This window comes from Eschrichtius robustus, chromosome 16 (assembly GCF_028021215.1).
Source record: "Eschrichtius robustus isolate mEscRob2 chromosome 16, mEscRob2.pri, whole genome shotgun sequence".
Lineage (NCBI taxonomy): Eukaryota > Metazoa > Chordata > Mammalia > Artiodactyla > Eschrichtiidae > Eschrichtius > Eschrichtius robustus.
In genome coordinates this window covers 72,161,044-72,188,540 of record NC_090839.1, presented here as the reverse complement: position 1 = coordinate 72,188,540, position 27,497 = coordinate 72,161,044, and the positions used below count along the sequence as shown (strand labels likewise).

Here is a 27,497-nt window from a genome sequence, read left to right as displayed (position 1 = left end):
AAGCACTCCGGGCCAGCTCCTGCCTGAGGGCACAGAGCAGACCTCGCCCCCACGTCAGTGACTAAGCAGTTTATTCGCGAACGGCTCTGGGCCTGGAGCTTCTTCCTTCCTGTCTTTGGCCCCAGGCAGTGATCGTCAGGCCTCAACACCTAAGGTCACATCCTTGGGTCCCAGCCCAGGCTGGGGGAGTGGCTGAAACCCCCAGCTCGGGGCTTTGGAGGAGTCTTTCTCTCTGAAGATCTGGCGGAGAACTCGGTCAGGCTTCACTCCTGGCCTTTGTCCAGGCCGGCCGCGTTTCCTGGGCCCCATCTGTCTCGGTAGCAGATGTCCTAAGGGTTTGGGCTGCAGGAACTATCTCATCCTGGGCAGCTGGGAGCATTGCTGGGTGGGGTCCAACAGTCCCCTGCACTGTGCCCAGGCCCCGCCTTGTTCAAAGGAGACCCGTAGTCAATGTCTCTGAAAAGCCCAGAGGGGGTGCAGAGGATCCCTTCTGTGTGCAGGAGACAGGGTCTAAGCTTTCAGACCATGGCTGGTGGTCCTGGCTCGGTCTTTCTTCCCCAGCCTGCCTCAGGACTCAGCTGGCACCTCAGTGTCCGCGAGCTGGCTGGGGAAGTCCCTCTCCAAGCGCAAGGTGTTGTATCTGGGGGGCGGTGTGCCCGGCACCTGGGCTGCTGGGGCTGGAGGCAGGCACAAGGCAGAGGTGAAAGTGGGCAGGTCATCGTCTATATCGAGGCCCAGGTTGTCCCGGCCCTGAGGGCTGGGGGGAGCCTCGGGCCAGGGGGGTGCCTGTCTCCGGGCCCACCACTCCTTGGCTTTGCGCCACTGGTGGCGTGCGACGATGGAGAGGGAGTCGACGAGGAAGACCTCGACGATCTCAATGACGCAGATGACGGAGCAGCTCATCCACAGGCCCAGCTGGCCACCGATGTTGGACAGAAGCATCTCGATCTGCAAGGGAGGCCAAGCCAGACTATCAGAAGGGACCCCTGCCAAGCTGGCTTCATGCCAAGACCCCAGTTCCCAAGGGAGTCACTGGCTAGCCCTGGCCCCGAACAGGTTTGCGGGAAAATGGGGACAGCCTTCCTGTCTCCTCTTACTCTGCCTGATCTGAGGCTTGGTTGGCCTTTGGGGCCCCTACAAGCTCAGGCTGGATCCCCACAGTCTGACTCTGCTCCCCAGGGCCAGGCAGATGCGTACACTCGCAGACCCGGGACAGGTCCCAGAAGGAAGCCACTCACGCTGTTGGCAGGGCTCTCCACGATGGATCTCTGGTTCAGGTCTTTGTAGAATATCAAGAGTTTGGCCAAGTCTGTCCTGTAAAGATTCCAATAGGTGGGGCCAAGGTGAGTTGGAGGCCTTTGTACTCTACCAGATGGACAGCCTCTCAGCATGGCTCTCTCTCTCCTGCCCAGCCCCCAGCACGGACCAGGCTCTGAGCTCCACAGGGTCTTAGAACCTGGTGTATGGGTTTCCTTCTGCACCACAGAGCACACCTCTGGCCTGGGGCTGGTTCATTCATTCACTCAAAAACCATTTCCCCACCTGTAGACTAAGTTCCCTCAGCTGCATTCCCACAGCACAATGTTCTTCATTAAACCTTGACATTGTAGTTGTTCGATTGCAGTCTAAAACATGTACAGGAGAGAGGCAAGTGGTGTAAATGAGCGAGGCAGGCTGGGTATAAGGTCATAATGATAATAACCATAATAACAGCTAGCATTTACTGACCACTTCCTGTGTTGCCAAGCACTGGAAGAACCTTATGTGTTCCAAGAACCTTATGTGAGTCAACTTATTTAATTCTCACAACAACCCTATGAGGCAGGTATGTTTTAATCATACCCATTTTACAGATATGGCAACTGAGACACAGATCGGATAAGTAACTTGCCCAAGACTACACAGCTCATGATTGGCAGAGCTGGTATTCAAACCTAGAAAGATCTGGCCCAGGGCTGGGCACTGTGGAGACAGTAGTGGCCCAGAGAGATGTGGGTTCACACGGCAATCCCCTCACCCTCTCCCATCTTTGTCTCCATCTGCTGAGGTCCCTGAACTCTGCCCTGGCTGATTTTTGCTAAAGGTCCCTTGGAAGTGAATTTTGATGTGGAAAATTCAAGTGGAATTAGAAGCTGCATGGCTCAAAAGGAGTATTTTTCCAAGTGGGTCAAGATACATCAGGAAGCCATGAAATAAACTTACTGGGTCATGACCAGTACCTTTTACAAAATGAAATAGGAAAGATCAGATTGCATCCACAGAGAGATTCGAAATTTTTATCAACTGATATGGGCACTAATCATTCAGAATTGTGCTGTCACCAATCGGGATGGATGTGAACAGTTGGTTTGGTACCCGAGTGTGCAACATTTGAGAAGCAGCCCGAATGCATTGTACATCATAAGGGAGTACTGTTTCATGACAATTTTATTTCAGTTACGTATTCAATGGGCCACAATGGAAAAAGTATTTTCATACTGTGGGTCATGGTCAAAAAGTTTGAGAGCCCCAGGCCTCGAGCAGGGCCTGGCTCATGATAAGAACTCGGTAAATATTTGTTGCATAAAGAAATGAATGAATGAATGAATGAAAAGGAGAGCGTTTGGCACTGAGGAATCAAGTGAGGAGGCTGGGACGGGGGCTGGCAGAAGCAGAGGAAGCAGGGCGGAGGTCAACTTACTTGTTGAGTTTTTTCTTTATTTGGCCTTGGTCCCAAGTGAGAACGGACAGCAACCATTTCTGTGGTGGAGAAAGAAGTGGCCTGGGGATGCCCGGAGGGACCAGAGCCAGCCTGTCTGCCCTCCCCTCTCAGCCCCAGCCCCTGACCCAGGGCTCCCCTGTGGATCACCCCTGAGGCCAGAGGACACAATCAGGACATGAGGATCCAGGCTGAGGGCGCCAGGGGGAAGAGCGGACAGAGAACTCACCTCGGAAACCTCAGATGGCCACTGCGCCAGACTGGTGGTCAGTGTCCACTCCTTAAAGCTAAGTGGAGAAGGGCATGGAGTGAGGGTGGGTGGCCTGGCCCAGCCCAGCCCAGCCCAGCCCAGCCCTGCTCATCCCACTGCTTTGGGTCCACTCACCTGCAGGCTTCCTTGCACAGCACCTGGCAGCCCAGCTCTTCCCGGACAAAGTCCTGGTGCAGTTCATAGTAGCAGTACACTGAGGGACAGAGTGCAGGGTGGCATGAGCTTTGGGGTCACAGGACCCTTCCTAGGGTTTTCCAGTGGTGCCCCCATAGTCTCCTTCTAATGATTTCACCTTCCACTTTCTACAAACACTAGTTCTCTGGAATCAATTTCTGGCTTGTGATTTTGAGAGACAGAATACTGCCACAGCTAAGAACATGAGTTGGGGTCGGGGGCAGGTTAGCAGCCCTTGCTTTGGGTCTAGGTTTGTTGCTCCCTGGCTGTGTGACCTTGGGCAAGTTGCTTAACCTTTCTGAGCCTCAGTTACCTGTTCTGTCAGAGGATACTATCAATAGTTCCTACCTCCTGGAGTTGACAGAGGTGGTCAAGGTTTTAGCACAAGCTGGGGTGTAGCATTTGTTCCTTAATCAGAAAGTAGAATTCAAGCCAGGCTTCACAACAGGAGTGAAACTGGTCGGTGTCTCTCTATCAATATCTCCCTCAGGCCAAAGGCCATAGGGGCAGGGTCCCGGGAGCGCCTTAGCTATTGCCAGGGCTGGGCTGACCCCGCTCCTGGGGTGTGGAAGGCGGGGGTGGGTCTCACTCACTCCAGTTGGGGTGCTGCTGGTAGTTGCAGTAGTTGGCTCCCCGAGGTAGAGGCTGGCTGAACTGGGCACACCCACATTTCTCCACCATCTTTGCCTGGAAGCACGAGTGAAGGCAGATCTGAAAGACAAGACCCAGGAATTCCCTTAACCTCCTTGCACGTGGATGCCGGAGACCCCATCCCTACATCCCTCAGTCGGAGAGGGTCAGCTTCCCACAGCCTTGGCAGACAGCATAAATGTACCCCTCATGTCACAGCTGATAGGGCCACAGGGACAAAGCTAGAAAATTTATTGGGAATTTAAACAGACGTGGAGGCCAGGTTGAGCTAGAGCTGCGGTGGTCATTTTCCATCATGTAAGTGCTGACCCAGAGATAAGTGGGAAACTTGGAGCAGGTGCTAAGAAACAGAGAGAAACAAACCCAGCCCCCAACTTTCTGATTCTCAGGTCCAAGCCCTCCAGGCTGGATCCCTGGGGATCATAATATCCATGAAGCTTATAGCATAAAAGCTAACGGTGTGGGCTCGGAAGGCAGGCTGCTTGAGTTCAAATACCAGCTGTGCTACCTCCCAGCTGTGTGACCTCAGGCAAGTTACTTAATCTCTCTGATGCTTTGGTTTCTTCATTTTTGAAATAAGTATAACAAGACCTACTTCATGAAGTTGTTGTGAGTATGAATTGAAAGATGTAAAGTGTTTGTAAATGGTAGCCTCTCACTAAATTTTATCCAGAGTATCTTTCCAACGAGCTGACCCCCCCACCCCCCTTTTTTTTTTTTTTTTTTGGTCTTGAAGTCAGTGTGAATGTGTTTCTATTTCTTACAAGCAGACATTGTCTGACTACTAGTCTCTTTTCACTCAGTGTCTCCACCACCCCTCAGCTCAGCTCTGGTGGAAGCTAGTGGACTCAGTGCACTCAGGGCGCCTGGTCCTTTTGTTCTGCTGGGATGATTCTCATTGGCTCTCTTAGTGTCCTGGTGGGAGGTGAGGGGCAGACTGCCAGAACAGGAGGCAGTGTAACAGGTGATCTCACTCAAGGGTTGACATAGGTAATACACTAGCGGGCGGTGGAGACCACGGGGAACCAGAGAACATGTCTTGTTTGATAAGGCCACTCCACCCACTGTTTATCCTGTAGGAATATGGGTCCAATGTTGCCAGATCTTGTTTTTCAAGAGAAGCTAGAAATCTGGGTTTTCTTGTGAAATTCCCTGACTTTTAAACACCATCCAGAAAAACCAGGTGAGCAGGGTGGAAGGGACCTGGGAGCTGCCCCTTAGCAGCCCCTGATCCAATCCAAACTCCCCCAGTGACTGCTGAGGAGTACACAACTTGCCCAAAGCCATCAGCGGGTGAAGGGCACCCCTCACCCAGTGCCTCTCCCAGGCTGCTTCCTCCTCCGGTCCCTCACTCGCCAAGGCCAATTTAGGAAGTGGATCTCAGCTGTACATTCTGTTCCATGCAAACCTCAATGAATCAATTAAGCTCTGGTTACAGATGGATTGAAGAGGACCGGAACCAGCTGGCATCATTTGCCCTTGAGGTCCTTGGATGATCCCCAGGATTCTAACCTCAGTTCCCAGTCCCAGACACACCCCAGCCTATATATAACTTTGTTTCCTGGGTCCAGGCCACAACCCGGGGCTGGGTGCTGCCTCCAGCCTGTACCTGGAGGGAATACGTAGCATTGTAGATGTTCGTGATCAGCACGTCACTCCAGTCCTCCGTGCACTTGCTGTAGGGTTCACTCAGCTTGAAGGACTCCGTCTGTAATCACAGCAGCACACATTCAGCCCTGACCTCCCCCAGGACCCAGAGAAGGGGCATTTCTAGCAGCTTCGAGGAGCTGAGCAGCTACCCAGTCATTCATTTAACAAATATTTATTGAGCACCTACTAGGAGCTTGATGCTATTCTAGGCACTATGGAATCCACAGTGATCAAAATAGACAAGTTCCATGCTCTTGTGGAGCTCACATTCTAGTGGGGTAGACAGATGGTCAAAAAGCAAATAAATCATTTTGGATCTTTTTTGATAGTGATCAATGAAACTGGGTAGAGAGACGAGAGGGGTTGGGAGGAGGGGGCAGTCTTCCCAAAAGTGGTTAGGGAAGATGTCTTTGAGAAAAGGACATGTTGGCTCGACATGGAATGGCAACAAAGAGCTGGACTTGCCAAGAAAGGTAGGAAGAGGATTAGACAGAGGGAGTAGCAAGGCTGGAGGCGGGAGAGGGCCAGGGTGGCCGGAACGTGGTAAAAGGGAGAGCCGTCGCTGGAGATGAGGTCAGAGAGGGATGCCAAGGCCAAATCATGGCGGCCTCCTAAGCTGTGCTGAGAAATTTGGGTTTGGATTTGGTTTTCAGAATGTAGTGAGCCACTGGAGAATCCACGGGGAGGGGCTGGAGGGATTAGAAAGATGAGCAGTGACTTTGCTGCATGGGGTCCTTGTCTCAAGGAAGGACTCATTTCCTACCCTCTTGTCTTCTGGTCCCAGAAGTTGACTTGAAAAAATGGACTTTCTTAGAGAGGACCAAAGAATACCCAGCAGAGCAGAATGATACCCTGATCAGAGGAGGTAAGAGCATCATAACTCACTGTTCGAAAGCCTTATTAAATTATGTTTTATTATAGCTTACTACGTTTGGTTCTAGCTTCATATTTGTCACTGCAAAGGAACAATCCAGACAAGCCAATTAAGAAAAAAAAAAAAGGGTAATATCTCCCAAGGGGGAATAACAACTGAATATATTGTGACCATATCATAGCTAGGATTTGAGGTGTGTATGTGTGTGTGTGTGTGTGTGTGTGTACAAAGACTTTTGTTTTGTCTTTTATGAAATGGGGAGGGTAAAGGGCAAATGGATGGCAGATTTATGGGAGGGAAGAAAATTCTTTTTCCTTTGAAGACTGGATGAACAGAGAGAAAGGTGATTGGGTGGGGGGAAGGAATCAAGAAGTTTGGTGCAGGTAGAAACTACAGACATCTCAAGTGGCTATAATCTCTTTCTGTTTGTATTATAATTCATCTGTTGACCCATTAGTCTCCCTCAATTAATTGCAAAGTAATTTGCCCTCTGGGGCAAAAGACCGTGCTCATTTTAAAACGTTTAAACAGAAGAAGCAGAGAAGAAAGTAGCCTAGCCGTCTGGTTTCCTCTCTTCCCCTGGGTACCCACTCCAACAGGTCAGATCTCGATCCTGAGATCCAGACACACATCACACGTTCACTTTGCCCTGCAATGTCCTTTTCTCACTAATAATAAAGAGTGAGTGTCTTTCCATGTCAGTACAGAATAAACAGACTTACTTCATTCCTCTAATAGCTGGGTAGCAAACTGATTTAGAGCCTCTAGTGCATGCCAGGGCTGGGCTGGGATCTGGGCACAAAGATGCCAAGCAGTGGCTTCCCTCGAGGGCACCTCCATTCAATGCTACCCTCTAAGCTTCTCCAAGCAGCAGTCTCCCTGATCGGATGTCCCTTGGAGACCCCAGGCCCAGGATGTCCACAGAGCCTAGAGTGTCAGCTACGGGCTCTACCTGCCTGTGGGGAGAGTTCAACACCCTGGCATCTAGGGGAGAGGGTTCGTCCACGCAGGTAAGCCCTGTGCAGTTGGCAAAGGTGGCTGAGGCTCTTTTTGCTTTGAGAACCAGCCCATGGACCACTTCCAGAAAACCGATTGTGAGAAGTCATATTGTGATTTTTATGCTTTTTGAATACTCAATGGCCCTTCACTTTGCAACGATGCTTATCAAACTCAGAGCTCCTGGGTTATTCAGGTTACTTCCTGAAACACCTGGGGCTGGGGCAGATGGGGCAAATGGCCTTTTTAGAGGGGAAGAGAGGTCTTTAGCTTCTCAAAGCCTCAGCTAGATGAACTTGGACAGAGTCCTGGCTTGCTCTCGCTCTCTCTCCCCCGCCGCCTTTCACTCCCCCACTTCACTGTCAGTTTACCAGAAGTGCTGACCTGGGCAGGGTGGGGAAACATTTTGGCTTCTGTCCTGACCCCTAGGGACCCAAAAATGAGAATGGGTATATATGTATGTGTGTGTGAGAGTGTGTGCAAGTTTAGATGGATAGATAGATAGATATGTGTGTGGCATGCACAGGTATGTGTAGGTGTGATTAGGTGTCTGCGTGCACATGTGTTGTATGTGGGTGTATGTGGGAACAGGACTCCTTTTTATCAAAATGAGGTCCTATCTGCTTCCTTCTGAGAATCCTGGGGGAGGAGAGCAGTCGCACAGAGTCCTTAGCTCCCATCTTTAAAGGTATGAACTGTGCCAGGGAAAAGCCCAGGTGGCAGCAGGAGGCTCTAGGTGGAATTACGGGTGTTTTAACTCTTTTTTCTTTTGTTCTGTTTTTAAATTGTAGTAAATTATAAAAGTTATTTGTAATGTTATAAAATAATTTATAGATATAAATAATTATAAAAGTTATTTTGACGTTTCTAATCAATGGAGGAAAAAAGAATTATGCAACATATGAAGTTAGGACTACTTGTTAAGAATTTGGAGGAATTCTGCATTTCACATCCTGCAGAAATAAAATTCTAGTGGGTTAAACTATTAAATGAAATAATAAAATAACTGGAAGGAAAATCAGCTCAGTATCTGATCTCAAGGAGGGAAAATCCTCAATAAACATAATGACTAAAGAAGAAAACAAAGATTTTGACTATGTAAACATCTGATGTTTTTGCATGTGAAAAAGCATAATGAAAACTAAAATGAAAGCACACACTGGGAAAGATATTTGCAACACATATGGCAAATAATTAGTACTTTCTATATACTATATGGAAGAGATCAATATCTTACTCAATATCTCACTCAGTAGGGTATCACGAGGACAAGAAAAATCTTCCCTAACCCCTCTTTTTGGTTCAAATATTTTTCCTTCCCTTCACATCTCTTTTCTTAAAAAAGTGTATAGTAATAGCCAATATTTTTGGAGCACCCAATACATGTCAAGCACTGTTTTCAATTTTCACATGAATCAACTCATTGAATTCTCACCAAACTATGCAGTAACATTATTATCATCCCCATTTTACAGATGAGGTAACTGAGACACAGAGATCACACAATCAAAATGCAAAGCTGGGGTTTGGACCCCAGTTGTCTGGCTCCAAAGTCTGAGCCCTTAATCCCTGTTATACATATGCTTGTGAAGAGAAGTGTGTGCATGCTTTAAGATAAAAATGTACAGTAGGAGGATTTCCCTGGTGGCTCACTGGTTAAGAATCTGCCTGCCAATGCAGGGAACACGGGTTCGAGCCCTGGTCCAGGAAGATCCCACGTGCCGCGGAGCAACTAAGCCCATGCACCACAACTACTGAGCCTGCACTCTAGAGCCTGCGAGCCACGACTGCTGAGCCTGCGTGCCACAACTACTGAAGCCCGCGCACCTAGAGCCCATGCTCTGCAACAAGAGAAGCCACCGCAATGAGAAGCCCGTGCACCGCAACGAAGAGTAGCCCCCGCTCGCTGCGACTAGAGAAAGCCGTGCGCAGCAATGAAGACCCAACACAGCCAAAAATAAATAAATAAATCTTAAAAAAAAAAAAAATACAGTAAGGTTTGCAATGACAGTGAAGTCTCGCCCCTCTCCGGGGCCTGGCTCCACACTCCCCTGGGTGAATTTGCCCTTGCCCGCTTCCTCATCTCTCATTCGTGATCCAACCCATTGTACTTTGGTTTCTGTTCCACTCCTTCCACTGAAAACTGCTCTGGCAGAGAACCGGTGACCTCTTGGTTGCCCAACCCAACAGCTTTTGCCCTTTACCTCGCTTGACCTCTCAACTGCGTTTGGCACCTTAGCTAATACCTGCCTGGAAACCCTCTTCGTTTCTCTGACACCAACCCTTTCCAGCTTCTGCTGCTACTTTGGTCCCTCTATTTCTCCATTTTCTTTCTGCTCAGCCCTTAAACATTTGCATTCTGTCTCAGGTCTTGGGTGATGGCATTTCTTTCCAAGTCTAGAATTATGCTAGATGTAACCCCACCCTCAACCCCGCCATGGCCCCCGGATTTTTCTCCTGAGCCCCAGGTTCACAGCATCTATTGGCAGGACGTTTTCACCTTGATTTCCCAAAGGCACAACAACTTGGGTATGTCCCAGACTGCAGTGGTTATCTTCTCCCCCAAACCTACCCTTCTTTATTCCCTAATTTAGAACCTGGCACTTCCATCCACCCCACTACCCAAGCCAGAACCTAAATATCAATCTAACTCCCCCTGGCCTTTCCTCAGTGACCTCGGCTGTCAAACTCTGTTGCTTGTAATATCTCTCAAATCCATTCACTTCTGGTCATCCCCACAGCCATTGCCTCAGCTAGGGCCTCATCATTTCTTTCTAGTGTTACTGTAAATATTGCGCTGTCTCCAGTATCTTGATTGCCCTTCAGCCAAAGTGGTTTTTCAGAATGACTCACTACATGGCTTCAAATCCTTTCTGCGACCCCTTTGTAATTGCTATGCCCTTTGTCTGGACTAGCCTTTCCTGATACTATTTGCCTGACAATTGTCCTTTAAGAATCCATCACCTAGAAAGCCTTCACCAAAAGCTTCTGTCCTGGCCCCCAACCATCCATCCATCTATCCAACAATATTTACTGAGGATCTACTACGTTCTAAGAACTGAGCCTGGGAACAAGATAGAGAAGGTCCCTGTTCCCACAGAGCTTGGACCTGCGTTGCAAAGGTATGTTATCTTCTCTTAAAGCTGAATCTTTGAAGGTAGGTGCTCTGTTGTATCCATCTCTGAATATCCAGTGCTTTGGACACACATGCCTCAGTGAATGAAGGAAGATTAGTTAACCAACTGCCTAACAAACTGAGTCTACCAGTTTAACATGCCGATCGAAAGTAAATAAATAACTAAATAAAAAATAAATAAGAAAGGAAGGAAGTCTAGTTTGTTTGGACTTATGCTAGTGACTCACTGGTGACCTCTCAGTAATCCCTAGTTTTTTTGTTGTTTTAAATGCTCATAAATCGGAACTAGAGCTTCCTGACCCTGCTCTGTGGCTTTGATTTTGTATATCTCAAATTAAGTGTAGCAGAAAACCGACCCATGTCTTTGTTTACCATCATTGCTAAAGAGAGCATTTGCTTAACAGTGTGATGGATATTTTTCTAAGCTCAGAGAAGAAAACCAGAGGGCAATTCCTTAGCTCTTGTACTTCCCAAGCTCTAAGTTTGCAGATACTGCGAGAGGCAGAAGGTCAGAATGTGCTGTAAATCCCAGGTGCTTCTTCAAGGTATAAAACTGCCTGAGAAATGTTGGATCAAAATGTTCACTATTCTGATCTGGGAGTTTTGTAATCTGCCAGCGAACAGAGGAATCAGAGACCTGGTTCCTTAAGTAGTAAGCTAAAGGGACTTCCCTGGTGGTCCAATGGTTGTCTCCGTGCTCCCAATTCAGGGGGCATGGGTTTGATCCCTGTTTGGGGAACTAAGATCCCGCATGCCACACGGTGCGGCCAAAAAAAAGGTAGTAACCTAAAGTCTTTTCAAACCACGGTTTGAGCAGGTTGGGGCTCAAGATTTTTCCTTGGGCGATCAGCATTCACACAGCCCAAGTTGGTACACAACACTTCTCATGTTGGAACAAATTTCCCGCATTGAGCAAAGCCACTAAATGACACGGCTTCACAGATGTGCCAACCTGATGTTCTCTCTTGTCCAGGGTTGCCCTTCGATGGGACATGGTGAGGCACTGAAGCCACAGATGCCAGTTTATCCTCTCTGCTGTCTCAACTTAAATACCACTTCCTCAGGAAAGCACCCCTTGAGCTCCCCTCTTCTCCCTATTAAAAAGCCCTAAATCAGGCATCTCTGTGATATGCTCTCATGCATCCGGTATTTCTCCTTCTCAGCACCTATGATGATTAGAGTTAATCACCTGTGCAATTTTTTGTTTGTTATTGATTCTCTCTGCTAGACCCTAAGTTCTAAAATGACAGCGACAGTCCTGGGGACACTGATGTAGCCCCAGCATCTAGCACACAGGATGTGCTCAGAAAATGCTTGTTGAATGAATAGATGATGGAGAAATATACAAGCCCCAATGCCCACCATATCACTTTATAACTCACTCTGAAGCCATCCATCATTTATGGCTGTGCTAAAGCTCTGGTGTCATCCTAGCTTTACTTTCTCTTAGGAAGACACACTTTTCTTCTCTCATTCTGAACTACTCAGGTTTCTAAAGCTGAGGTTCCTGAGTTTGTGGCCTCTTGAAATGACCACTGGAGTTTGGTAAAAATACAGATCCTTGGGCTCATCTCTCAGAGATATTGATTCAGCAGATCTGAATCTACTGATCAACAAGTTTGGAAACGACTGCTCTGGAGGAAAAATTTATGAGGGATGAAGGCTAAGATGTTTAATTTGGGATACTAAGGTTGGATATAAACAAAGGCATGAACAAAGAGTCCACAAGGAGATTTTTTTCCTCCATAAATAGGTGATAAAATGCCACTAAGAATGACTGTCAAAAATTATAATAGATACCATTTTTTTCTTGACAGATTAGCAAAGATTAAAAATTGGTTAATACCTGTGTGGGTACAACCTTATTGGAGGGCGATTTGGCTAATATGCATACTGACTGATATACTTCTGGGAAGCAATCGATGACTACACATCACATTGCACCATTGCTTTTAGTTGTACCTGGAAACAATCTCAAGTCTATCAACAGGGAATTGCTTCAATAACTTATCCACACAATGGAATATTATGGGTCTTTAAGAAGAATGAGGCAGAATCTACATGTGTATTCATATGGAACTATTTCCAAGCCATAGTATCAAGTGAAAAATGGGGCAGAACAGTATCTTGTATTTGCATGAAAGGAGAAATGCTTATACCCGCACACACATGCTTGAAGAAGACTATCACATCCCTGGCGAAACACAGAAGCAGCAGCAATAGTCTCTGTGCAGAGGAAGGAGGGAACCAGAGGTCAGGGATAGAAGGGAGATACATCTGCATGGTAGGCTCCTTGTATTGTTTGGGTGTTTTACTTTGTGCATATACTCCCTTTAAATAAGTACTTAATAGTTAATTCTATTAGATAGAGCAAGAGACAGAGACAGAGAATGAGAGAGTGAGACAGAGTGAGACAGAGACTGGCATAAAAAGACCGCAGGCCTGCAAACAAGAGACTGTACAAGCGTGGCCAGGGGCGTCTAAGCACATTCCTCGCCTTGCCCTTCTGCTTCCACTGGGCATGACTGACTCAGGGATTGGAGTCTGCAGCCCAGATGTGCTTTCGTTGACAGGTATGAGTGTTCTCAGCACCTAGTGAGGTCAGAAAATGTCAAAGACTTGAGGGGAGTGGCTCTCGGTAAATGAGGTGAAACTGATGGAAGTAGGATGGTCCAAATAGACCTTTGATGGCCCAATGACTTTCCAATAGTGGTTTACATGCCCCAGTGGCCTCTAGGTGTCCCAGAAAGGTGTTAATCTGCTCTATTTATACCAGTGACAAATACATAGTTAGTGTCTGACCAGCACAGGTTCCATAAATGCTGACATTTGTCTCTGGAACAAGGAAGGTTCCTTCAATTCTTATCCAAAATGGCACCCTGTCCTTGTTCATCCATACAAAAGATACAAAGACAGCCTTTAGTATAACTACTAGAATGACCACTGGGTTAACCACTGGAAAATACTGGACCATGCTTCCTTTTGAAACCAACACTCTTTTCCATAAGCTGCACCTCACTGGTTATCCTTCAACAAAATCTGTCCTCCTCACCAAGCCGACGGGAATCAGAATATTCTCTTACCAGGTGCATCCCTATGGAGGTGGCCATGGCCGTCTCAATCTCTGTTCCCACATCCTCGATGAAGGGGTACTCATCCTGCCGATGGACAATCACCTTAGCTCCAGTGGAGGACACCAGGAAGGGGTTGTACTCCTCTTCGTTTATGTACAAGATGACCTGCAGCCCTGGGAGGATAAGGCAGCCTGCTGTGGTCAAAAGCCAGGAGAACATTCCCTGGTGGTAGCCTACCTCTCCCACTGCTCTGGGAGTCTCAAAACCAAGACCCAGGCATTTCCCACAAGTGAAAGGTAGACAAGGGTGAGACTGGAAACTCCAGCCTGACTTGTTCACTGCTCTGTCTCCAGGGCTTAGCACAAAATAGGGCTCAGAAACAGTGTCACTACTGCAGGTTTGCTAAGCATAAGGAAAACTACTACCCTGCCCAAGACATGAATCTCCATGTGGTCCTTTGAGATGGGGAGTTCTGCTGGGCACCCAAAGGGACACACAGAGCTGTGGCTGCCTAAACCCTCAGGGAGAGACACCAGTGGTGAATCCTAACTCCTCTCCCTGCTCCCACTTTTTTGTTTTGCTTGCGCCTGCAGTCTAATCTGAGCCCAGCAGCTAGAGGGACCTTTTAAAATCAGGAATCAGATCAGGTCACTCCTTTGCCTGAAACTCTTTAGTGGCATCTCACTGCATACATGGGGATGCCGTAGAATAAAGTCCAGAAACCTGACTGTGGCTCTCAGGGAGATGATGATGACTCCCTCTTCATTCCACTCTCCCCTTCCGTCACGAAGCTCCAAGCACGCTGGTCTTCTTTCTGTTTCTAGAGCACACCGAATCCATTTCCTTCTTGGTGTCCTTGGACTTGCTAGTGCCCAAAATGCTCTTCTATGGACCTTAATGCGTATTTTCCATCTTTAAATAACCCTCCTCCCAGAGGCCTTTCTGGACCTCCTTATTTGAAATAAACCCCCCATCTCAGCCCCAGCCACTCTCTCTACCCTGGTGCTGCTTTGTTTTCCTCATAGCGCTCACTAGGATTGATAACCAGGTAATATCTATGTGCTTGTTCACTCATTTATCTGTCTCTCTGCAACAAAATGCAAGCTCCCTGAAAGCAGAGATGGCATCTGTCTTATTCACCACTGTGTCCCGAAGACTTGGAAGAGGGCCTGGCATACAGAAGACACTCAATAAACATTTGGTAAACAAATGAGAGCGGGGCCTATATGATTTGAAAGAAGAGAACTTTGAGAGTTATTCTGACTTCTTCTATTTGTAAGTAAAGGAAACAAAGCCCAGAGTGGGGAAGTGATTTGCTCAAGGTCACACAGCCCACATGCAGCAGAGCCAGGATTGTGCAACAGTTCCCAGACTACTTCTTCCCACTGACGTGAGTGTCCTGAATTACGGTTTCTTGCAGATTTGGTAAGAACACAGAGAATACAGTAACAAAGATGAGGAATCCAAGTGGGTTTTCCTCCATGACAAGACCTTGCCTTTCCTTGTAGGAGCATATCTATATATCAAATCATGTTCAATTTGTTTAGGACCTTTTAAGAATTCCTTTTGTGGGTAAACCAGTCCAGTCTGTTGAGTTCCTGCCTTCTCTACAAAAGTCACAGTAGTAGAGTAGTAGTAATACTAATACTGGAGGTAGCAATTATTGGTGGTGATAGTAGTAGCAGCAGCAATGGTAGTAATGGTAGTAATAGTAGTAATGACAACCACATCTAGCATTTATTGTGTGCTTAGTGTGTGTTATGGACTGAATTTTGTGCCTCTCCGAAGGTTGCCCCCTCCACCCTATTCATATGTTGAAGTCTTAATCCCCAATGTGATTGTATTTGGAGATACAGACTTTAGGCAGGTAATTAAGGTTAAATGAGGTCATAAGGGTGGGCCCTAATCCCATAGGATTAGTGTTCTTATAAGAAGAGGAAGAGACAATAAAGCTCTCTCTCTCCACAGAAGACAGGCCATGTGTGGACACAGAGAGAAGGTGGCCAACTGCAAGCCAGCAAGAGAGTCCTCACCAGAAACTGAATTTGCCAGCAACTTGACCATGGATTTCCAATCTCCAGAACTCTGAGAAAATAAATGTCTGTTGTTTAAGTCACCCATCTGTAATATTTTGCTATGGCAGCCCAACCAAACTAATACAGTGTGTATCAGGTCTTATTCTAAGTGCTTTTTATATTTTGTCTTCTCAATTACCTCGTATCATTGATACTATTATTATTCCCTCATTATAGATGAAGGGGTGTAACTTGCACTGGGTCACACAGTGAGTGGCAGAGCTGGGTTTTGGCTCCAGAATCTGTCATCTTAACTAAGATAAAGGTGTGTTTGCTTCCCTAATCTCCTGTTCAGCACATCTAGATTTAAGCCCATCTGGAAGCTGCCTGCCCAACATTACTCACTCCAGTTACAAGCTTAAACCCAAGTGGTTTCCCTGGGAGAAGAAACCCCAGGGTTGTCCCTGTTGCTCTCTCAAAAGCAAAGAGGAGATGTCAAAAAGGAAAACAGACTCTGATAAAGAAAGAAAGAACCGATATGGATGTTGATGGAAACACTGCAAGAAGAGAAGTTGTGCCCCAAGTTTCTGGCCAGGTGGGGAAAGCCTGCATCTCTGGAAGGCCTAAAGCATCCCCAATTGTCCTGCTGCCAGCATGCTTGCCATTAGAGCACCCCAGGATCTCCTTGGTGCAGATTTCCTTACCATATTCACTGCCTCCCATGGAGGTGCTGAGGATAGTCTCATTTTGTCCATTGTTGAATGTGTAGCAATTCCCATACATTGGATGGTGGAAACGTGTGAAGTTCCTATGGGGGGGGGGGGAGAATACAGGTCAGAAAAGGGCCGTGCCGGGAACTCCCCTCATGCACCTGAGCTGAAGTCCAAATGGGCAGTGCTAATGGGCCAGCTCTCCTTTGTTGACAATGGATGATAGACATGACTTACTTCCCCCATCTTTCCTCTGATAGATGACAAACAAGGCCCCTCATCCAATTGACACATGTTGATGTAGAACCGCTCTCTGCTTTCTGTTCTCCCTCTTAATCTTCTCACCTCCATCTCCATCCTGACTTGGCCTTCTTTGGGCCAATATATCTGCCCCCCATTTCCTCTACTCTTGAATTTCTCAGCCAACACTTGACTTTTTTCCATTCCAATTCCTAGCAAATAATCCCCAGAAAAGGAATCACATCATATGTGTCCTTATACTGACTTTAGAACCCAACCTTCAGGGAGACACGATTCCAATCACTCAGTTTTTGCAAGGGTCAGTATATCAACTAACATATAGAAAGGCTTAGTATTTCAAAAGAATGAAGAAAGCCCTTCAGATAAGCAGGAACACTTTAGAATGTCCCATGACTGCCCAGTCTCTACCAGGAATCTGAGTGTTATCTAAAGGTGGAAAGTTCTGAAAGTTCACACATCTGTACATAGACCTTTCTTCCCTCCCTCTTCTTTCCCTCCCTCCTTCCTCCCTTTCTTCTTTCCTTCCTGTACTAGATCAGTGGTTCTCACTGGTATGTGTGATGGTAATATACAAGGTTATATGTCCACCATCAACTACTCTGTTTCTATGAGTAATTTAATGAATTTAAGGACATTTTGACTCTATACCATCTCCACCTTCCTCATGACTCTAGAGCTGAGCTCCTGTATAAGTCATTTTCCAAAAGTCAGGGTCAGTGAGAAGAGCACCTGTTGCTCCCAAGACCTCTAGTTGAGCTTCGGGTGCATGCAAGGAGCCCAGCACTCAGAGCCGCTGGTCCTTGGAGCTGAGAGAGCAGCCTTCCCCTACTGACCTGGCATCACAGGACTCCCCATCAAAGAAGCAGGTGACCAGCAGCTCCTCAGCAGAGTAGCTCATGTTGATTTTCTTCTCCGGAGACACCTGTGCCATGATGTTCATGTAGTGCAGCTTGTACCACTCCCGGATGGCATTAACCCCCGAGCTGAAGGTGTAGACTGCACAGCTGGATGTGTCATTTGAACACTGTGAATAGGAGGAGACACCAGGATGAAGCTATCAGCCCTACCAGCGGCCTTCAGAAGGACCGTAAGGAACTGAAACTCTAGATCAAACACTCAGGGGAACAGGAGGGATATGTGGGGCAAGGATGGGCTTCTTCTCACTTCTGGGGCTTGGGACACATCATCCTCAAGCCTCAAGGACCAAGAAGGGGCTGAGTAAGGAAGGACACAGAGCCTCAGTCTCATGACTCCCTACCAAGCGAGAAGCAAAACCAGCTTCTTCAGGGTCCCCAGACATCCAGGCTTCGACTGATTATGGCTACTGAGTTCCCACCCAACCCTCACCATTTCTTATTGGGTCAACAGTCTGGAAATCGAGATTCTAGCCCAGACTCTGCCATGACCTCTCTGAAGAATCTTGGGCAAGGCATTACCTATCCATTATTTCACCTACAAAATGTTGACCAAAATACCATCCTTCCCCACCTCACAAGGTAGTTGGGAGGACCAGCATTTAAAATACATAATGATGAGAGTGTTATAGGGAAATTGTGGTATATTCCAGATGTTCTCATCACACAGGGCTTGAAAACTCTCCTAAAAGATGGACACCAAAGGATGGATTTTGGTATCAAGGAGAACTTTATCTTATATAAGGACACAGGAAGACTTCAAAAAAGCTCAGTGATTTAGAGAAAGGGCCATTTTTTCCCAGGATTTGCAACTAGAGCCATGAGGTCTCACAATCAGCAACCAAGACTATAAAGTGGAGGTAGTTCTCATCTTGCAGAGGTGGCTGGGGCACAGAGAGGAGGGTGATGGTTGAGTTTGGCCAGGAAGGCAATGGAATTCATTTTTGGTGAATGGCTGCTTCTTCAGAGTCCCTCAAATGGGACCAAGAAGGAGAGATGAGAAGTCAGGCTTTAGCACCTCGTGAAGGCAAGTACTGCTGGGAACGCTGTGTTTCTGCTGCTCATTATCTATTTTCTTCCTTCTGGTATCTGCACCCCAATTTTGCTTTGGTAGAATTTCCTTCCACCCTTTGGATACAGTCAGCTGAGACTGTCCATCAGGATGTCCTACCCTATGTGAGCCATCAGGTGACCCAAACTTGGCCAATCAGATAGTCCCCAAATGGGATCTGAATCCATTTTTATGGTTGGATTAACAAGAAGACTGAAAACAGTTGAAGCTTATTTAATCCAGTAGCAGTATCTGAAACGACTTTTCATCATTTCTTGCCACTGGGATCCCTGGATCTTCCCTAATTTCTGTCCTTCAGGAGGCCTCCATGAGCTACTGGTTACCTTCTAAGACATTTTTATCTTAGGATTGCCTGGATCAGTTTCAGTTGCCTACAGCCGATTCACCCTAACTGAGTGTGTTTCTTCCTGTGGGACTATAGGGCTAATGGCAAAGGAGAAACCTCCCTGGACCCACTATCCCATCCCATTCCCCGAAACCGTGAGGATGTGCATCTTACCAGCTGGAATCCCACCACCTCCTTGGACTCATGGACATGCATGACGTCTGATGCCTTGTGAATGATTCTCCCACTGACTTTCCGCTTCCGTCCTGTGCGGAAGTCCCTTGCCTTGCTTGTCTCACCCTTATCGAAAGCCAGCAGCGGGATCAGGTTGAGGAATTTCGACCCTGTGCCCTCCCTGGCCGAACTCCAGGACTCTGCCTCTCGGCGTTTCCGAGATGTAATCTCTGAAAAGCCATACAGGGTCTTCAAGGTCCCTCTGGTCTCCTTTTCCAAATCGGCTAGAAGGTCCCGCACGGCACTGTACCTGTCAAGGTGGGAAGGAGCAGTCAGGGATGGGAAACCCCTCTGGCAGAAAGCTGGCACTTCCCCATGCTGCTTTCCATCGATGTGCGTCAGCCTGTGCCCATCACCCCAGAGCCCTTGGCCAAGCAAACCAGGCCTTTTATAATTTGCCCCCTCCAATGTGACCACTGGCTCAAGTAAACGGGGCAGGCTCCCATATGACCCTTGTGTGACTTCCTGTGGTTTCACCTTTGCCACCACTGTCTGCTTGCTCTCAGGGTGTGTTGATGAGTTTGCCCCAACCAGCATTTCTGGAGTGGTGACTGTCAGGTGCCTCCCATAAACCAGCCACAGTGAAGACAAGTAAATAACTGCTAACCAGGAGTCTTCCAAGGGGGCAGGCTCTGTCTCTACCCAGCATACTTGCCCCTGCCCGCGGGTTCTCCTCGAATCAATGCTGGGAGGGAAGAGGTATAACTGTTACCTTGACAGACCCCAAGAACACAGAAGCATGATCTGGGAGTTGACTACATGAAGCATAACAACACCATCTTTTAATTTTCACAATACCAAATGGTCCTGGCCTCCCTCTTAACTCTCCCCACTCTCTCTCTCCCTTGCTAGGGGCACAGGCCACACGGCATAGTGACTGAGCGTATAAACTCCAGAGCCAAACTACCTGGGTTCCAGTACCCATTCTGGTTCTGGATGTGTGACCCTGGACAAGCCATTTAGCCTTTCTGTGCCTCAGTTTCCCCACCTGTAAAATGGGGTTATTGGCAAGAGTCAGTGAGTTTATTCTTTCTTTCTATCTATCTATCTATCTATCTATCTATCTATCTATCTATCTATCTATCCATCCATCCATATATCTCTGTGCATATGTATGTATGTATATATATATATATATATGTATATACACACACACATATATGCTGTTAAATGGTCACTGTTATTAATTTTATTAGTGTAATTATATTTGTTAATATTTCAATCCTCTACTACAACATCAGCTGCACTAGGACAAAGACTGTGTTTGGGTCATTCACTTCCATGCCCCTGAATCTAGCACAGTGAATGACAGTTTGTAGATGCTGAGTAAAAGATTATGGAACAATGGATGAAAGGAAGAAAGGAGGGGGGTGGGAAGGAGGGAGGGTGAGGTAAAGGGAGGAAAGGAGGGAGGGAGGGATGGAGGAAAGAAGGAAGGAAGAAAGAAAGACAGACTTGGAGGTGGAGAATGAGTTTAGACCTGATGTTGAGTTTGAGCTTTGCCATCAACTCATTGATGACTCTGGACGAGTTAGTTCCCTTTGAAGGTCTTCCTCCCCTGCTCTTCCCTTCTCCCCACCCTCACACCTGCTCTGACAAATTCTGCCAGATTCTGATCTGCCTCACAGATCAGTTTTCAATAATCCTGGGAAGGATTCCAATGACCCATTTAGAACAGGTCCTGCAGCAGACAATTGGGCAGTACCAAGGGCTGATCCTGCCCAGAGCCCAGTGATCTCAATTAGTGGGGCTGGGTTCGCTCAAATGAGCTGAGATGCTTCTGGAAGTCACCTAGGTGTCATGTCTGAGTCAGCCTCCAGCTCATATTCAGGGGAGAGTGAGGGTGTGAGCTTGGAGAGCTCAGGGGAAATGGCTAAGCTGGGCTGTGTGTGTGTGTGTGTGTGTGTGTGTGTGTGTGTGTGTGTGTGTGTGTGTGTCTCCAGGGTAGGAGGAATGCTAGTTCATTCCAGGCCCAACCACCAAGCAAAAGTGATCTTTGCAGCCTCCCTCTCTTGCCTTCCTTGAGCTAGCCCATCCTCAGAAGTAGCTGATGGGACTGAAATCTTGGTACAGATCTAAAACCTGGGAGAGGGCAGTTTACCAACACTGGCAATGAATTCAAATTTCTAAAAAGCATGATTGCAGGCTGGAGTGTGTCACCTTTGGGAAGGGCACTGGCACCTGGAGGGGGCATGACCCCTCCTCTCTGTCCCTGCTCCTGCCTCTTACCTGTAAGGATTGATGTTGCAGATGGTGACAGCAGGAAAATCCAGCTTCTGGAAGTGGACTTTGATGGAGACAGAGACGGTGTAAAAGGATGAGATGAGGAGGGCACACTGCCAGAAAATGAGGGCCACGGCTGTGAGCGTGAACAGAATCCAGAGCAGGCGCCGGAGGCGGCCACGGGACACCACGATGCGGCGGCAGCCGTGGGTGTTGGTGTTCAGACAGTACCACTGCATCAGCTCTTTGATGGTAGGTGCCTGAGGTCCCCTGACGGGCAGATTCTTCTTGATTTTGGCTTTGATCTTCTCTCCAGCAGCCATGGTGAAGATGGGACTTGGCGGGGCAGGCAAGCTGGAGGGGCAGAGAAAAAAAAGTAGGTGAGTGGGCACAGCCCGGAGGCTGGGCGCTGGGAAGCACCAGCCCTCATGTCCTCAGAGGCTGCCTTCCTCTTTCCCTCTGGCCTGGACAGTCTGCTTTGAGGCCTTGGCCCTTGCTCCAGGATATTTGCTTTTGGGCCACCACAGCTGCCAAAGAGCTGCCTCCTTCTCTTGTGGCCCCCAGGCCAAGCTGTGTGGAGGCTGGGTGGGGTGTGACCTGTGAAATCACTGTACGGTTTGCAGGACCTTCCCCCTGGGTGCTTGGAGCAGGAGCCCTCTGGGCGACCCCATCCCAATCAGCCTCCACACCCCTCTTATCAAGCTCCATCGTGATTACAGCATCCAGGGGTCTGATCTTAGTGTCTCCATTAGCTTGCCTTCCTTAGGGCATCGTTCCTGCCTCGCCCTGCCCTCTGGTGCCCAGCTCAGCGTCTGGCACAGAGCAAGCACCTTGCAAATCGATTCTAACAGATAAAATCTGCCAAGAGAATTTACGGGCAGCCACCCTAGACCATGTCCAGTCCCTTCCAGCCCAGCCGTATCTTCCCAGCCTTTTCTCAGCTGATTTACTGCAAGTGGAGGGTTTCTGTTTCATTTCTGTCTCACTTCTCTTTACAGTCAAGCCCTTAGTGTTTCTAGAGCACTTGATATAATAATAGCCTACAAATATTGACCACTTAATATTTGCCAGGCACCATGCCATATTTCCTTGATTCTAAGAGAATTTGGAGAATACACTTTGATGTAATAACAGCTTTGTCTGGGGAAGAGTGTTGGAAAGCAAATGACCGCGTTCATCAACATACATGCTGCACCTGAATTACAGAAACTTTACAATGTGAAATAATAATCTTTTAAAAAATGAACTAAAATAATATATAGTCTCATTAGCCTCACAAATGCATACAGTCTCTCTCTCCATATATCATATATATAATCAATCTCTCTCCAAATATATATAATCTCTCTATATATTTCAGTTCATGTTTCAACAATGCCATACGGTAGGTATATTATTATTACTTCCAGATTACAGAGGAGGAAAATGAGCTCAGAGAGGAGGAGTAACTTGTGCAAAATTACACAGCTAGTAAGTGGAGGTGCTGGATTGGAATCTTGCAGCCTTTATCACCATGGTATATGCTTTGAGGGGCCTGGTATTGTGCTGGGTGCTGCCCCCTCCCCAAGACAGTTAATTAACAGTCCTTTGGACTAAAGTGGGGGGTGGAAAGAGATGGAATCCTGAGCTATTTAATTTCCAAACTCTGGGTAGGTAGTGTGGCCACTTCCTAACACTAGCATTGGTGAGCACTGGTACTGGGGAGGGGGTATATGGAAACTCTGTTTCCTATGCCTACCGTAGGTGACAGAGGCAAATTAGGATATACTCGAATTAGTAGGATAGGATATACAGGGTAGTCTCCATGCCCCCCAGAAGGCCTGGGTCTGGGACAAAGACCATAGTTTGCCCCATCACATTCTTCAGGCAGGATTCTGGCATTGAGGAAATACTTTTTCTCCACCCTGAACCCATGGGGTATTATCCAAAATCAGGAGCTGGGGCAAAGGTGGGAGGCTTTCAAGTTAACGATGTTAGTGGGTTTCAGGTTTCTGATGGCAAGGATGTAGAGTGCTGTGGGAGGAAGGTGAGACATCCAAAGGCAGGCAGACCACTCTAACCCTCCACAGACGTATATGATCTTGCTGTGATCTCTGACCCTCAAAATTATGCAAGAAGCCTCTTGGCAAGAGGAATGTGATTTACTGTGTTTTATCATTTAAAATATTGCCCATCCTCATCTCCTCTCTCACTACAATCCAAAAGCCAAAATTAGCAAGAGTTTGTTTTAAGAAACCTAGATCCAGGTACAAATTTCCTGTTAAATAAAACTGCAACCCAGGGAAGATTTTCTCCTCTGTGAATGCTCAACAGAAACTGTGATTCTGGAAGCTTCTGTCATCACACCCTCCATTTTCTCACTGAAGATAACTCCTGGGGTCCCTCTGCCCCATCAGCCCCTTCCCCAGGACTACCTTGACCCCGGTGGATCAGCCACCAGCGTTAGTGAAACCACAGGTGAAAGAAGGGAACCCATCTTGCACAGCATAAAACATATACATGTTCACACAAATAATATTTCAACTTATAAACAAAGCAAGGTTGTAGCTACCTTTAGGTTATACTGCTTGATTAAACATGATGCCCTTGTGGAAGAATTAGTAGCTGACACCCAAGCACTCACTCTTCTAAGCACTTGCCAGGTATTAACTCAATTAATTTCCACAAATATCTTCTGAGATAGGCGCCATAATTTTCCCCACTATACTCATGAAATTGAGACACTGCGAGGTTAAGTAGCTTGCCCAAGGTCACCCTAGAAAGTGGCTGAGTTGGGATTTAAAACCATGCCTTTAACTACAAACTGCTCCTCAAATAATAATAATAATAACAGTAACAACAACAGCAACAGCACGAACAACAGAAATAATAGCAGCTATCATTTATTGACCCCTTACTCTACTCCCAGACTTCCTCCTCCTACTCTTTTCACACATTACCTTATTTAATCCCCATTATTATTATATGAGGCACAGAGAAGACTGAGGTGCAGAGTTTAGGCAACTTGTCCAATGCCACACCGGGAGGAAGGATTAAAAGAATTCTCTGGAGTTCCGGGGTCCCACATGATTCTCTACTGCACCCCTCTCGCCCATTCCCGACCTCAACTATCCCCTAGACCTCAGTGATGGAACCCAAGCCTTGGGCTCTGGGTGCCAGACCCGCGCTCCTCCCGAGGGGCGACTCTGCAGCCCCTGCCCTCCCCGCGCCGAGAGACCGGCTGCTGTGGCTGAAGCCACGTCTGCCCCAGGGCAGCCCGCGCTGAGGCCGCCGGAAGGAACCCAACCAACCCGCTTCAAGTGTTTGCTACATTCTGCAACCCCAGTCACCACAGAGAAAACATTCCAGAGGGGAAAAGGAACGATCGCGGTCAGGTCCACGCGTCTCACCAAGGCCAGGAAGGGAATGAGCGGGTGCTGGGTGGAGAGACGAGGCGGGGCGCGGCCCCGGACACCCCAGACCCGGTTTCTGAGTAATTCAGAAACGTCTCCCGCCCCAGCTCTGCGTCCCGGGCCACGGCGAGGGCAGACAGCAGAAAGCTGGATCGAATGGGCTTGGGCAGGTGTCCCAGCATCCCAGGTACCGGGAGGCAGCCCCGGGCTGATGCCCGCTCCGCCGCCGACCGGGAGGACAGTGTCCGGGAAACCCAGGGACCCCGAGGCCACTCCGGTGCCTGAAACCCCCGAGCTGGTGCGACCCGACCCGGCTGGGCTCACCTTACTCCGTTCCGAAGGGTCCGCGGCTAGCGTGTGCGCGATCCGGGTACGCTCTGTTCTGCTCCTCGTACAGCGAGAGCATCCCGCAGCCCCAGCGGCCAAGGCTCCTGTGGGTTGGGCCCCGCCCCCTCGGAGCCCCGCCCCTCGGCCCCAGCCCCCGCCTGCCCAGGTGTGTATTTCCCCAGCGGCCGAGGACTTGCGGCAGCCCAGAGTGGGCCACGATTCTGCAGCGCCCCCTGCCATCCTGAGGCCGCACTGCGCCCCAGCCCGTCCTGCGCTGTGCTTTTAGGTGGTATTGCGCAGCACCTGCTGCCGCCCTGAGGCCACCCTGCACCCTGCATTCCAGATGGGTCTGTGCGGCACCTTCCTCAAGCACCTCGCAGCGCCTCCTGCTGCCCTGTTACTGCCCAGCGCCTTCCATTCTGGTCCCGTTGGGCGCCCTCCTGCCCCCACCATCAAGAGAAATCCCAAGTAGCCTCCTGCCCCTGGCTTCCTCCTGACCTGGATGTAGCCTGAGGCTACTTCAGTGCCCACCTGGGCAGCAGGGCTGTTCAGGCAGGCCGCTCATCCTTTAGTCTCTTCAGCTGTCTTTTTATAGGCATTCACGCTGAAAACAAGACATGAGCTTAGAAAATTGCAACTGGGAGGGACCATAGGGACACCTCTGTCACAGGCCCCTTGAGTAGGGAAGGACACAGACAGGGGAAGCGGTCCGCTCTTGCTCAGAGCTGCTCAGACATGCTAATCGCGTTCACGTGCAGATTCTAATTCACTAGGGGTGGGATGGGGCTTGGGAATTTGGATTTCCCAGGTGATGCTTCTGTTGCTGGTCTAAGGACCACACTTTGAGTTAGCAAGGGGCACTTGCCCAAGTGAGTGGGTCAGTATTTGGGGAGGGCAATTTAAAGAAAATCATCTTTTAAAATCTCAACTGTTTTTTTTTCTGACAATACATCCTCATAGTTAAGAACTCAAAAGATAAAGAGAAAATGGACGTCTTTCCATAATCTGCGACCCCCACTAAATACCAGTAACATAGTTACCAGTATGTATATATAATGATGTACATACTGTTCTTTAATTTAACTTTGTTTTAATGACAATACACTGCACAGTTAGATTCTCATTGTAAAATAAAGCCAGCTTTTTCACTTCATGATATGTGTAACTTTCCTTGCCAATAACTACATTTACCAAAGTATTCCTTTCACATAACTTATTTAATCGATCTATTGATATAGTTTAAGGTGTCCTCTAATTTTTCACTAATATAAATTATTCTGTAAAATATCATGTACATCTCTATTTCCTTGGGATAAATTTCTACTGGTGTATTTTTTTTTCTGTCAATGTACTTACCCAGTTTAATTGGTACAACAAAAAGTACAGTTAAGAGAAAAGGTCAGGCTACCAAACAATATATAGAATAATAGAATATATATCAAAATATTTAAAAAGAGGTTATCTCTTGGGGTAGGCTTACAATTGAATTTTACTTATTTGTGTTTTCTTGTGTTATATATATCACAAATTTTACTTGTGATATATATATATGTATATGTATATATATGTGTATATATATATACACACACACATATATATATATATATATATATATATATATATATACACACACACACATATCACCTGTGCCATAAAAATAAGAATGTTTTTACAAGATGGGAGCTAGTTGAAGTCAGGGATAAGACTTAAAATCAGCTCTATATCACCATAGGATATAATGAATTTAGGCTGGATTGGCTTCTTTTTAAAAATCCAATTAAAATTTATATACAGTGAAATGTACAGATTTTACAGGTTCAATGAGTTTTGATAAAGGTATACACTATGTACCATCACCCTAATCAATATATAGATCATTACCCCAGAAAGTTCCCTCAGCTCCTTTTTACTCACTTCCCACATAGGCAACCAGTGTTTCCTATGGCAATAATAGATTAATTTTTTTGGTTCTTAAATTTCATGTAAATGGGGTCACATAGTATGTACTCTTTTGTGTCTGGTTTTCTTTCATGAATTCAGTTCTGGCTTTTGTTTTTCCACTATGCCATCACTGTCTCTGCTTACTGAGTTATTATTACCCCAGTTTTACAGATGATGGGACTGAGACTCAGAAAGCTGAAGTTTACCATTTGTAAGTAAGTGGTAGAGCCAAGATGTGCATCCAAGTCTGCTCTGTAGAATACAAAGCCTACACACTTATCCACAAAGCTGCATGAGAATCTTGCTGTGAGTGGGACCAACCCTCATCCTCCCGGACCCCACATGAAGAATGACGAAAAGTCCTTGCTTGGAATGGCTGAGATGCAGAGAAGCCCCTCACTTCCTAGGCCATGGGGCAGCAAGCCTTCTATCAAGGTGCTTGCATAAGGCGTAGTTGACCAAAGTTGTAAAAACCATCTTTGGTACAGAGTGGTGTTGTCTCTGAACCATCTCTGTCATCATTAGACCATAGGCAACTTCTTTTCCCTTTGGAAGCATC

At 47.4% G+C, this 27,497-nt stretch overlaps 1 protein-coding gene across 1 annotated transcript; it reads right to left on the bottom strand.

Annotated features, from left to right (window-relative positions):
* SCNN1G (sodium channel epithelial 1 subunit gamma) lies at window positions 1-25,031 on the bottom strand. The gene is made up of 13 exons (XM_068566132.1): window positions 24,995-25,031; window positions 21,285-21,632; window positions 18,996-19,305; window positions 17,344-17,534; window positions 16,244-16,347; window positions 13,534-13,697; window positions 5,404-5,502; window positions 3,737-3,854; window positions 3,084-3,162; window positions 2,928-2,985; window positions 2,681-2,739; window positions 1,239-1,314; window positions 1-948 (listed from the first exon to the last, which is right to left on the bottom strand). Exons 2-13 carry the CDS (start codon window positions 21,599-21,601, stop codon window positions 568-570), a joined length of 1,956 nt encoding a protein of 651 aa, XP_068422233.1. The 5' UTR covers window positions 21,602-21,632; window positions 24,995-25,031; the 3' UTR covers window positions 1-567.
* Between the last annotated feature and the right edge of the window lie 2,466 nt (window positions 25,032-27,497).